This window comes from Dama dama, chromosome 31 (genome assembly GCF_033118175.1).
Source record: "Dama dama isolate Ldn47 chromosome 31, ASM3311817v1, whole genome shotgun sequence".
In the NCBI taxonomy this organism is placed as follows: domain Eukaryota; kingdom Metazoa; phylum Chordata; class Mammalia; order Artiodactyla; family Cervidae; genus Dama; species Dama dama.
Genome location: NC_083711.1, coordinates 53,305,294 through 53,319,112, shown reverse-complemented (window position 1 = coordinate 53,319,112; position 13,819 = coordinate 53,305,294). Strand labels below are relative to the sequence as shown.

At 37.0% G+C, this 13,819-nt stretch overlaps 1 protein-coding gene across 7 annotated transcripts in view; it reads left to right on the top strand.

The window, feature by feature from the left end:
* Positions 1 to 13,819, top strand: part of CBLB (Cbl proto-oncogene B) — a 220,278-nt gene that overhangs the window by 116,857 nt on the left and 89,602 nt on the right. For all 7 annotated transcript variants that reach the window (XM_061134398.1, XM_061134400.1, XM_061134399.1 and 4 more), the window contains exons 6-9: positions 1,370 to 1,491; positions 4,454 to 4,591; positions 8,164 to 8,251; positions 10,825 to 10,956. In XM_061134398.1, the coding sequence (XP_060990381.1) occupies positions 1,370 to 1,491; positions 4,454 to 4,591; positions 8,164 to 8,251; positions 10,825 to 10,956 (480 nt within the window). The remainder of the gene's footprint in view (positions 1 to 1,369; positions 1,492 to 4,453; positions 4,592 to 8,163; positions 8,252 to 10,824; positions 10,957 to 13,819) is intronic.

Here is a 13,819-nt window from a genome sequence, read left to right as displayed (position 1 = left end):
TTGGAGGGACAACTAATCCCATTAGACAGAGTGATAACAAACCGTGTGTGTGTGTGTGTGTGTGTGTGTGTGTGTGTGTGTGTGTGTGTGTTTCTGTGAAGGATTTCTACAGAATTCACCTCTAAACTGAACCTTTTCTGATTTTCTAATTGTACAAGGATGAACCAGATGTTAGAATTGTAGTGTGTTACCATAGGAGTCTGATGCTGAAGCTGAAACTCCAGGACTTTGGGCACCTCATGCGAAGAGCTGACTCATTGGAAAAGACCCTGATGCTGGGAGGGATTGGGGGCAGGAGGAGAAGGGGACGACAGAGGATGAGATGGCTGGATGGCATCACCGACTCGATGGACATGAGTTTGAGTGGACTTCGGGAGTTGGTGATGGACAGGGAGGCCTGGCGTGCTGCGATTCATGGGGTCGCAAAGAGTCGGACCGACTGAATGACTGAACTGACTGACTGACTGACCATGGGAGTGAAGGCTTTGTAGGCACGTCAGTCATCAGATAAGCTGTTCACAGCAACTGTCCTGGTTGCTCTGCCCCGATGCTGCCTTAGTGCTGGTCTCCCTTTGGGAAGCAAGACAGGCATGTTCCTTGTTCTTATGTAGCTTTAGGGTCAGTGTGTAGACTTTGCCAAATCACTTACATTCCACGGTAGCCTTTTGTTCTACAAGATGTGATGTCTAAATGTTAGAGTAGTGAATAAAACAGACACGCAGGGAGATGAGGCATGAGATGAGAAGCAGTGATTTCGGTCTGAGAAGGCTCTGTTGAGGAAGAGATGTGTGAAGAGGAAGGAGCCATACAACATGCATACTTGAAGAATTCAGGTAGAGGGATCAGCAGATTCAAAGGCTGTGAGGTGAGAGAGTGTAATTACATTTACGCCAGCAGTACTGTGGTCCGTGGATCTAGAGGAAAGGCGGGAGGTGAGAGAGTCACAGCCGATGGGATACAGGGGAACTGGGTCTCAACCCCGTAAGGTCCTTCTAGGCCTTTTATAAAAACTTTGGCTTTTAGTCAAAGTTGGAGAGTTTTGAACCAAAGAGTGATGTGGTTTATGTTTCAAAATGATCGCAACTGCTGTATTGGGAACAGAATATGTGAAGAGATTATGTGGTTTTCCTTTTTGCTTTCAATATTTTTTTTCCTAAAATCAGTTTTCTGCATAATTATATTTCTCCAAAATGAAAGTAAGTAGTTTTATGTTTGCTTTTGGATAATATAAGTTGACCTAAGCCACGTAAACTTATATTCACTTAAAAAATATCCAGGAGAATTTTAGTATGTGTATTAAATAATGGTTTGGTGCATAAATGATAGTTGATACTCTCTAGGTAATCTTTTAATTTATTTATACTTTTAGCCGTGGGGCTCTATTTTACGGAATTGGAATTTCTTAGCTGTAACACATCCGGGTTACATGGCATTTCTCACATATGATGAAGTGAAAGCACGGCTACAGAAATACAGCACCAAGCCCGGAAGGTAAGACTTTGGCAGTAATATTGTGTGATATATGGAAAGATGGAAAGTCCTCGGTGGTTCATTCCTAAGTAAATCAGTTATACACATGGGGTTGAGGGGAGGGAAATGCTAATAGACGAAAACAGTGCTTCCTAATTCAGTTATTCAAATTGGTATGTTGTGCTTGTTCTGAAACTTAATGTTCATAAAGTGAAAGAGGATATGGTAATATGTAATTTGATGAATTTAGAGAAGAAGTCTCAGAGTTTAAAATTGGAATAAGATATTAGCATATTAACTCTTTTCATGACAAGTGTTTGTGTATAAAATTGTATATTTGAATACTTGAATACTGTGCTAATGACAAATCAGTTTCATATTCATTATTTTAGGGTATTTTTCAAGACATTCAGTTTGGTTCTATGATAATCACATAATCCATATAAATACATATTAATGCATGTAAGTACATGTAAGTGTACAGATACATGATAAATGTGTAGTAAGTTCATAAACGTATAAACCCATTGCTAGCAATCCAAACCAGTGTCATGTCCTTGAGAACTTCTTCCGTAGTCCCTCATGGCTGCTGTTGAATGAAACTCACAGAGAGCAGACCTTACTAATGGCATATCTGGGATCAGAAAATCTCTCTCCCCTGGTGCAGACATTTTCCCCAGAGCCAGTCTAGAAATGCACCAGGCACATAGTAGGCATTTGTGCTGTGGCATGCTGTCTGCTGGGTATGATGGTCGTGACAGTGAGACTGCCCTTTCTCACTTACAGTGTTTAGGAGGAGACACCACGCCACTGTCCATGAGAGCCCTGATGTTCATATAGGGGTCATTACATTTTAGAAGTTTGGTATTTTTCAAGTCTACCTTTTTCTTCTAATACCATTTTTATTTGATTTTTAGTGCAAGTGTCATTTGTCCTTTAAGAAAGTCTTTTCAAGTAGTCAGTTATTGATGATTTCTTCCCTCTTTACCATAGTGGAAAAATTTTCACCTCTTATATTTCTAAGAATTTTTATTGTATATTAGAAGGCAGTTGTAGGTACAGAAAACAGCGTGGCTCCTGTGGGGTCATAGGTTTAGACTGAGAACTGGTTCTCATTGTGACTACAAGACCAGGTCAGTTATTATGCACAGTGACAATGGCTTAGGTAAGTCATTGTATTTCATCAGGGATCTCTCATAACCAAATTTTTCCATAACTTTTGCTCTCTTGATTGGCATCAAAGTATCATCTTGTTCCTGGAGTATGATTTGAAAGATACAATACCATTGGAATCATTCTGTCATACAGATTTAACACAGAAGTCATTTGGGAAATTATCTCCAGTTCTAAAAAAAAAAAATAATAATAATAAAGTGAGTCTTCTTGTGTTCTCTTGTTCAAGATCATGGAGATAATTGATGACCGTGTTGGAAGTGTTAATAAAAGCCAGAACTCATCACTATTTGAACAGAGCTTTTAAGATAGTGCTCTCCGAAAGGATGTCTTCTTTTCCTTCCCTTCCTGCCTTGTATCAGTTATTTATTCTAAGTTTTTGTTAAAGGTGATATGATCAGTCTGTGGCAAACCCTTGTATGTACTTGTGATAGGGTGTTTAAAATGTGTTTAGGAAAATTCAGTCAACAACCAAATGATTTTAATAAATATTTGCTGGAGTGGTCCTTTCTCTCGGGAAATGGTTCATCTCTTTGGCTTCATGGTAAAGAAAATAGTTGGGTATATTTCAAGGACATTTGAGTTCTTAAGGGTGTACTTTATTTGGATCCAGCTGACAGTCGTGTCTGTGTGGGATTATTCTGGATGATCATGATTAAGGATGCTAAGTGAGAGGCTGATACTTATTTTTCAGCTTTCTAGGAGAATGTTTCTATACTTCTTGAAAAGTCCTTTCCAACAGTTCCAAAACCAATATGAAAATCACTTCTTCCTTTCTGTAAAGAGCCGAGTTTTCTTCAAAGATGAAACCACATTGCAGTACTCGATATCCAAATTAAGTAAATCTAATGACTGTGTAGCTGTTATATATGCTAAATTATCTGTTAAAGTTTTTATTACAGTACTTGTTTAATCAATAACTAATGTAGATTAACAGATGCTTATTTCTTCCACGTACATATAGCAATCAGGGTACTCAAATATAGCTTAAGTTGGCCTACTTTTGATCTGCTTAAGGTGTTAGAAAATCCAGATATGGATATCATGAATAAGACTGCATGTAATACACTTAAATTCAGGGAAATGATGTAAAATGTGGTAAGTAGATAAGATAATTAGCTAATCTTAGTAAACAGTAATGAATTTAAAACCAAGTCAGTGTCTTCTGACATTGTCATTAATTTGTTTTATATTTTAGAACGATTTTTATTTCCTATCACAAGACATCGAACGTGACAGGATTAGAGGGAGAGCATGAACTTACCTAATTTACTTTCCCATTAATATAGTTCAGCTCTTTTATCTTTTGTTTAAACATGAGTGGCTGTAATACTTGAAAGAAAAGTATTATTTTTACACACGTTATTAACAACTAAAAGTGCATAATTTTAAGATGACAAAATAATGTATTGAATTCCATAGTAGACTGGCTCAATTTCTGTCTGAGCTAGCCAAATTAATTTTTACTTATTTTATTTTTGCTTTCCAAAAATGTCATAGCTGTTTCACACCACCAGCGCTTTTATGCAGAGCAAACCTCTAATGATGATGGTGGTAAATTATTTGATGGTTTACAACTTTGATTATTTTTTCACAGAACTCCAGGGATATTTAAATGGAATTATTATCATTATTTCCTTTGCAGATGAGTGAATGGAGAAGGAGAATTGTGTAAAAATAAGTTTGAAGATAGAAATCCTTAATTATTCTGTTTATTCTTTTGCTTACGAAAAATCTGACAATTGTTTGGTAGTAGGTAGCAAGCAGACATTTTGAAAGTGTTTAAACATACTTCTCTTACGTTTCACAGCTACATTTTCCGCTTAAGCTGCACCAGGCTGGGGCAGTGGGCCATTGGCTATGTGACGGGGGACGGCAATATCTTACAGACCATACCGCACAACAAGCCCTTATTTCAAGCCCTGATTGATGGAAGCAGGGAAGGATTGTGAGTATGAGACCTGGGGGTTGGAGTGTTTATTGTCCACAGATGTGGAAGATAGAGGCTCCTTTTGATGGTGGGAATGGACAGTGAGGCTGATGGTCTGACTGGTTTTTATTTTAAAACTAAGAAAAGGATGATCCTTAGATTTCATTGTTCATTTCTTAGTCAATTTAAAGTAACCTAATTATTTGATTTTTTTTTTAGCATGGTCTTCACAACCTTCAGATCTGAATAGTTCCTTACAAATGTTAGAAAATACTGTGCAAAAAAAAAAAAAAAAGAAAATACTGTGCAGTTGGAGAATGGACGCAGTGGAACGATTATTTGATTGGTCCCTATCTAGCTCTGCTCCTGTGCTCCCGATTTGTACTCTTAGTATAGGGTCTTTTAATCCTGCTGTTGGGATCATGGGCAGATTCTGATAGGCTCTGTTCTTGAACTGTCAGTAGAGTTGCAAAGAATCTCCCTTTGTGGGATTTCCACACACAGCTCACAAAAGCATCCCACCCCAAAGAGCCATCCATCTGCTCTTCTGTCTCAGAAAAACACAACTGGCTACTAAAGGGGCCTGGAACTTCATTTCCCTGGGGAGGACTGTGCTCCTGTCTCTGAAACATGCCTGCCTTCCCTCCCACCCTCCTCTTTCGCTTCCTCTCTTTTGTCTTTTTTTTAATTTTTAAATTAAAGCATAAGTGAGGTACAATGTTAAATGTTACAGGTGACCGGTATGATGATTCACAGTTTCTGAAGGTTATGCTCCATTTGCTGTCGTTGTTGCTCAGTCACTCGGTCACGTCTGACTCTTTCCATGGACCGCAGCATGCCAGGCTTCCCTGTCCTTCACTCTCTCCTGATGTTTGCGCAAGCTCACATTCATTGAGTCAGTGATGCCATTCAAACAGTTCATCCTCTGCCGTCGTCCCCTTCTCCTCCTGCCCTCAATCTTTCCCAGCCTCAGAGTCTTTTCCAGTGAGTCAGCTCTTTGCATCAGGGGCCAAAGTATTGGAGCTTCAGCTTCAGCATCTGTCCTTCCAATGAGTTTTCAAGATTGATTTCCTTTAGGATTTATTGGTTTGATCTCCTTGCTGTCCAAGGGACTCTTAAGAGTCTTTTCTAGCACTGCGGTTCGAAAGTGCCCATTTTTTGGTGCTCATTCAGCTTCATTTATAGTTACTGTAAAATATTGACTATATTCCTGTGATAGAAACCTGAGAGGGGGAAGTCTACCAGAAAGAGAAAATAGTTTCCAGTAGCAAAATTTTCCTTTGCCAAAGAAAGAACAGAAAAAAGAAAAAGTGATGGGCTCCTTGTGAATGGATAGAAGTTGTGAATTTTAAGAAATAGTTATGTAAGAATGAATGGCAAGCTGCTACTAAAAGTCTATAGTACTCCTTTTTTAATTATAAATTTGCTATTCTGTTATTTCTATCTTACCTCTAGTGCATCAAGGACTCATATGTGTGACTTTCTATCCACTATAACAGGATTTTTGTTTTGAAGAAAATGTGCTTCAGAGTTTTAATTTCTAAAAAGAGATCACAAGTGGGCAAATCTGTGAATGGCCTAATTTTGATATATCTTATTTATATTGTGGGCTTTTCTGGTGGCTCAGAGGTAAAGGGTCTGTCTGCCAATACAGGAGACCTGGGTTTGATCCCTGGGTCCAGAAAATGCCTTGGAGAAGGAAATGGCAACCCACTGCAGTATTCTTGCTTGGTAAACCCCATGGTCAGAGGAGCCTGGCTGGCTGCAGTCCATGCGGTTGCAAGGAGTCGGACATGGAACAACAGCAGCAGCAAAAGATCAGTAACAACACAGGATATCATCTGGTCCAGCTGTTCCAACCGCCAGGGTCATTTGTCCTTTCCTTATCATTAATCTGATATTGTGCGACATTCGTGATAAAGAAGTTTACTTTGATAACTAGCCAAGATTCCTTATTCCTCCAATGCCATTGAAAGGGACTCAGCAACAGCAATATTGAAGACCATAATCATTGAATTGCTCCTATACAGAATTTTTAAACCTTTTCTCTAGCAAAATTATTGTCATTTTGTAATCTTTCATTTCTGAATTCTCCCTAGAATTCAACATTCTTGAAGTGTGGTGAACAAGTATAAAAAGAAAGCTACCAGCTTTTGCTTATCACTTCTATAATGTTTGTAGCATTTTATCCTATCCCTAGAGTGACACTCTAAAATTTGTATCATAGTCATATGTAGTCAACTCCTTTTCCTAAATCTTAAAAATACAACGACAACAAAACCACTCACTGATTTTCTTCTTTTACCATATGAGAGTTGTCTGTCCTCTAGGTTTATTTTTTCCTGGTTTTCTTTTAGAATGTTAAACACTAGCATATTTATAGACTATTTATGGGTAAATATTTTTTGTTACTTCCCATAATAATTTTAGTATAGTTTTGCTCTTTATTCACCACTGTACTATTATGTTCTTAAGTTATCATTCAAAAATCTAAAACAAAAAGTTACTAAATGAAATCACCTGTAACTTAATGAACCGATGAAACCCAGCAGTGACATTACTCATTTCCTAATCTAATATAGGTGCTTACCAACATGATCAGCTTCATTTTTTTTTTTTTTTCATTTATTTTTATTAGTTGGAGGCCAACCATTTCACAACATTGCAGTGGGTTTTGTCATACATTGACATGAATCAACCATGGAGTTACATGTATTCCCCATCCCGATCCCCCCTCCCACCTCCCTCTCTACCCGATTCCTCTGGGTCTTCCCAGATTTCTGAATAACGAACCACTGGTTTAGCACAGCAAGATGGCATGATAACTTTTAGTTCTTATTTTAATTCTCTCTAGTAATGGAACCTTATGCTTATAAACCATTCTGTTGGTAGCTTCATTTGAGATAAATGAAACATAGAGTTGTAACCTTTGTTTATGTGCACATGTGTATATGTGCCAGGGTAAATGGAAGGTGAAACAGAAAGAAAGGGGATGGCAAACTAGAGAAAGAAAACACCACAAAAATGTTTGGATAACTTTTATGAGAAAATTGTGGGCTTTAATTCTATTTTTGTTTCCTAGTGGTACTAAGCATAGGGTAAAATGTAACATTAATTGTGCTTCATGTGAAAGACGGAATAGTTGCAAATAGGTGTATCCTCTGAGTATTTTGGAACAGAACGTGAGTAACAGTGAAGTGTCAGTCACTTGGTCGCGGCCGGCTCTTGTGACGCCCCTGTGCTGTAGCTACCAGGCTCCGCAGCATTCTCCAGGCGAGAATACGGGAGCGGGTTGCCATTTCCTTCTCCAAAACATATAGTAGAGGTGTTTAATTGAAAATGATTGCTTAATGGCTGAGTCCATATTCATTATATATTTCTTTCATTAAAAAACTTTCCTAGATTTTAAATTTCCTAAAAATAACTTGTAGTATTATGGAAACAGTCATAGAATAAATTCTTGATGTAAGATACCTAAAAAGGAGATACCTAAATGTATGTTTGAATATAGAAGAATCTGATTACATAACCTTAAAGGCAATTAAGACTTGTATGTAGTTATGTAAATAAAATTTCTCTTTATAATCCAGCTATCTTTATCCTGATGGGAGGAGTTATAATCCTGATTTAACTGGACTATGTGAGCCTACACCCCATGATCATATAAAAGTTACACAGGTAAGGACAATTTCTGGAGACATACTTAAAATTAATAAGTATTTGTGATTCCTTTGAAATAACATTCTTAATAATTGGTAAAGTCATGTACAGATATTTAATGCAAAATATATTTAAGGAATTCTAAGAGTGTTTGAAAAAAAGTTACAGAACTTTTTTTATTTTTTCGATAAAAATCTCTTGTTAATATTTCTGCTTCCAATATAATACTGACATTTTTGTGGGGAAATAGATAAATCTGTAGGTAGACAGATCTATAGGAAAGTAGAGATATTTAGCTTTAGAAAACTTCAGGGAAGATTCGAATAATTGTATGCATTAGTTTTTAGAGTCAAATGAGTAATTGAAACCCATTGGAGACAATAATTGTATTCTTGTAAATCCACTGTTGGCACCGTCATAGGTTATGACTTGGGGGGAGTAACTTGGTAAAGTCTTCCTTGAGGGTGGTATTCAGTAGTTACCAAAACCTAAACATGTTTGACTCTAGATTCCATATACATATCACTTGAGCACACACACAAAGATCTGTACCCCAGGATGTTCACTTTAGCATTGTTCTTAAAAATGAAATATTACAGTATACCAAATACCTGTATTCAGTCAGAGGTTAAATACCGTAGCACACTCACACTTCATTGTCCTGTTAAAGTCTTTAACTTTAACAGAGGAAGGTAGCGCTGGACACTCACATGGGAACCTCTGCATCTTGTTATGTAAAAAAGTTATGTAAAGCTTCATTATGTAGCATTTGACTGTGTAAAATATTATGTAACTTCAATTTTATAAAGAAAAATTACCATTTGTGAACATGTGAATGCACTTTAAAAAAATAAAAATGAAAAACGCTAACTTGGCAACAGTCTTTGAGAGAGAACTTCCAATAGTTTATTTTAAATGTAGCTGAGTTTAAAAAAATTTTAAAATTTGGATATTTTGTGCTTTGTATAATAATAAAACTAATAAAATCAAATGATAAGTTTTAGGGAAAACAGTAGATAATTTTTCATTTCTACTTCTTTAGATTTCAATGGTCTTGATATTTAAAACATACTTGTTGACATGTGTACTCTTTTGGGCAGTTTTAAAAATTTAATACATGAAAGCCATTTTAAAAGTTATGTACTGATTCTGTGTTTTCTAATATATGTAGAAAGACACAGGAGACAATTCCTTATAGAGCCATTGTTTAAAAATTGTTTTAAAATTCATATTCAGGAGCAGTATCATTCTCTTAAACTACTCATAAATATTTGAATAGCTTACCTCTTAGGTTGCATTGCCTTCTGCAAGTGTGATTTTATCTTTAATTTTTTTAATAATTGTAGATTGGTCCATTGAATTGCATAACCAGTATACGGGCTACACTCTATAGGGTCGCAAAGAGTCGGACACAACTGAAGTGATTGAGGACACACACACAGATACTTACCTATTATTTTAGGGATTTCAGTGATATATATGATACTTTGGACTTCTTTTCCATCTTGATCTACTCTTTCCCTTAATTTATTTTAAAATTATATAGTCACACATATACCATGGTAGACAGAATTTATATATGAATGAGTGAGTATATGGTTGTGTGTATCTGTGTGTTTATACACATGTATTTTTTCTCACTGAGATTGTAAGAGCTTTCACTAGGCTAGGGATTAAATATTGTTATTTATTCATCCTGTCCAAGGCCATGTATGTAGTACCTACTTACTAGACTAACACATTGCCTTATTTAAACAAATTTTTGTTTCAGTAACTCCTTTTCTTTGTATCCCTATTAAGTAACACTCTCTGTTCATACTTTCTTTATACTTACCAATATATCTGAATCTTCTCTGTGACAGTGTTCTTTTCATTATTTGAACACTGAGAATTTATCTATGCCAAAAGCATCTAAACTAGTGAATAAAGAGAATAGATTTTTAATGAAACAATTTTTGATAGCTGAAATGATTAGGTTTTTGATCGTGTCAGACTGGGAAAAGAGTATGCAAATAGGGGTTTAATATAGAATTCGAGGAAAATAATTTATACTACTGAGCCTCAGGAGTTTTTTAAATTCAGTGTATCTTCTTATACTTTGGAGATTATTTGACATAATAAATGTGGACAACGGTACATGGCATGCAGAAGGCCCTTGGCAAATTCTCCGTCCTGAAATTTCTGAAATAGATGTCTAAGAAATAAAATTGTCAGCTGTATTGCAATTTTGACATTAAAATTAGATGAGTATGTGGTATTTACAGAGAAAAGTATTGTTTTTTACTGCATTTAAGACCATACGTTTGTCTCTTAAATCACCCTGTTGATGCAGGTGCCTTCCTAAAGGAACAGTACAAAGTGTTAAATAATCCAAAGTATTAAAAAAGCTTATGCAGCTGCAGATAAAATCTTTTTAATTTTATAGACCAAATTGTGACTACCAATTTAAAATATATCTTAAATGGCAGTTTGATCTGACAGGGTCAAGTGTGAGGAATTTACTGTAAGTCATGGTATTTAAGAAAATTCAGTATTATCAGTTCATGCAAATAAATACATTAAGGTTGCCTTTTTTGCTCCCCCAATTCCAGGAACAGTATGAGTTATACTGTGAGATGGGCTCCACTTTCCAGCTCTGTAAGATCTGTGCTGAGAACGACAAGGACGTCAAGATCGAGCCTTGTGGGCACCTGATGTGCACCTCTTGTCTCACCGCCTGGCAGGTATAGTCAAGATCTAATTGGTCACGTTGATGTCTTCCTTATGTTCCCTATGAATATGTCTTTTTTCACTTTTCTTCATCTTTAAGGACTCGGAAAGTCATACGTGTTTGTTTGAATGGTTGTCCTTTTAAGAAATCTCATGTTGAGTCTTTCACGTACATGATTTGACGTTTCGTTGGGTTTTCATGCTTTATGCTGTGCTTAGTCGTCAGTCGTGTCCGACTCTTTGGGACCCGCCAGGCTCCTCTGTCCATGGGGACTCTCCAGCCAAGAATACTGCAGTGGGTTGCCATGCCCTCCTCCACGGGCTCTTCCCAACCCACGGCTCGTACCCGGGTCTCCCACATTGCAGGCGGACTCTTCACCACCTGAGCCGCCAGGGAAGCCCAAGAATTCTGGAGTGGGTAGCCTGTCCCTTCTCCAGGGGATGTTCCCAACCCAGGAATCGAACTGGGGTCTCCTGCATTGCAAGTGGATTCTTTACCAGCTGAGCTTCAGGGGAAGCCCTTTTCTTTTACTATTATTTAATATATAAAATTAATATAACTTAATCTTACAGTATTAATCATAAGTAGTTCTGCTTCTATAACACTGTTGATTTCAGAGTATCACTTACCAATGTTGCAAACTAACCATATTTATTTATTGTAGCTCAGATTCTATTTATAGTAGATCAGATTCTCAAGCAAAGTAAACCCTAGTAGATAAATTTACGTTGATGTTTCAACACTTCTCTTGAGAAGGTATGGCTCCTGTCTCACGTATGTCTCCAATTGCTCTGTAAGGCTAAAACAGGAGCATCAGACAGAAAGTTTCCCAAATGTCTTTAGTTCCCATAGTCACTAAATTTTCCAGTTTACAGCAACAGAATCTAAGGCAAGCTGCCTTCCATTCTGTAGGCATTCAATAAATATAAATTGATTTGATGTTTTAGAATACGACCTAGAAAATAATTGGTTTCCCCAAGGGCTTCTTTAAAATATTTCTTGATCTGTAATAAAGGTTAGAGATTTTTAAATAGATCTTTGGACAGATTTCTAGTTTTGAGTATTTGGAGGATTCACAGAATATTTTGCTCAAACACTTTTTTAACTACTATGTTTTAACACAGTATTGAAGTCAGTATTGTTGATTGGATTTAGAAAACAAATCATTAAACTTTCAAGCCTGTAAAAAAATTTGCAATTGAGCATTATCATGAGCATCCGTATTCCTGAACCTTCTCTCCAGCCCAGAACCTGTGTATTTCCCCAGGAAGGATGGCCTCAGGGGATCCGGACAGGGCAGTGCAAACTCATAGGAGTATTGATGTTTGTTGAGCTCATTACTTGATGATGGAATATTAATGATTTTCACATTCTTATGAAGAGGGCCTCTTTCTACCTTTGGGAAACTTTTAAAAATGGATGAAGAAAAAGAGGAAGAACTAGGAAAAGAATTAAAATTGATTTACATTTACAGAGCCATTTCTGAGCTCCCAGACATCTTTCCTTCATTGGTAAAGATTGTTCAACCTCCCTACATGGCTCTCTTTCAATATGCATTTGATTTATACTTTACCTGAGGTTTTCCTTGCTCTCATTTCCCTTTATCCCTTCATGATGCTTGTGAATTTTGTGTAGTGCAGGGAGAAGTCAGAGGAAAAGCACTGCCCCATATGACATCAGCAGATTCTCAGCATGCAGTTACTTGACTGCTATTTATGTTAACAAATAATAGTTCTGCAGACATTGCAGTGCCTTTTTTTAAAAAACAAATGTTTCAATAACTTTAGTTACACCGGTAGAAGACAAAACTGTCAATTTGCATATGGATTTCAAATGTATCAGTAGAAAATATTATAGAGATGTTATTGACTCAGTGCCTGGCTGACAGGGAGGGAACCGCTTTGATTATTTGCTTTACCTGAAACCCTCTAGGTATTTCAGGGCGAGTATTAAGCTGACAGAGGCCGGATATGTCTGTCAGGCCCTTTAGATTGAGTTACGTTCTCAGGGCAGTAGTAGGGTTCTTATAGGTGTGAAGAAAGTCAAACTTTGCTGTTCTCCCTAAAGAAAACCAGAATTTTAGGCTGGTACAGGCTCCCCGTACTCTGCCTCCACAGATGGCCTGCGTCCTTCAGCCCCTTCTCTGGGGTCCTGGGCTTGGAGCACAGAAATACAGACCTACTGCAGGACCTAGCGTCTTCATCTTGAAACTTACGTAGCGTTTGGAAGTTCAGAGGAAGTTCCCACTATGTTGGCGGAAACCTTTGGCTAGTAAAGATGATCACTGATAGGAGCATACAAAACAGCTGTTTGCCATGTGGCTCAGAGTAAGTGAGAGGAGAGCTGAGTGTAAAACAGAGAGGTTTTACTTATTGTAGTTTCTGTATTCTTCTTAAAAGAAATTAAGCTTTTAAAACTCCAGGGCCAGTGATACGTGTTTCCTCCAGTGAGTCTGTGCACTGCTTGCAGGAGGTTGGTGACGTGCCAGGAGACAGGGGTGTTTCCCGGTTGTCATGGCTGTGTTATTAATCCTTCGCCCTTGACATCACCACAGCTTTTCTACATTTTATCCTGTGGTCTCCAGATGGTACAGCTCCTCTTGCTTGTAGCTAATCAGTTGCTTGATTTTTCATATTGATCTAATGGCCTTATATTAAGATAGGTTCAGTCAATTTGTAATTACTAATATTTGAAATTTTTTCTTTTTTTTTTTTTTTAAACTGTTTAGTACTTCTTAGTTTTACTTTTAGAAATTGAAGAAGTACATAAATTGTCAAGTGCTAAAAATTGTCTCTGAGTAAAATTTTAGGAGCAGCTATGTGAAAAGTAGTAATAAAGTAGTAGTTGAGTAAGTTAAGTAGTAAAAAACAAAATTG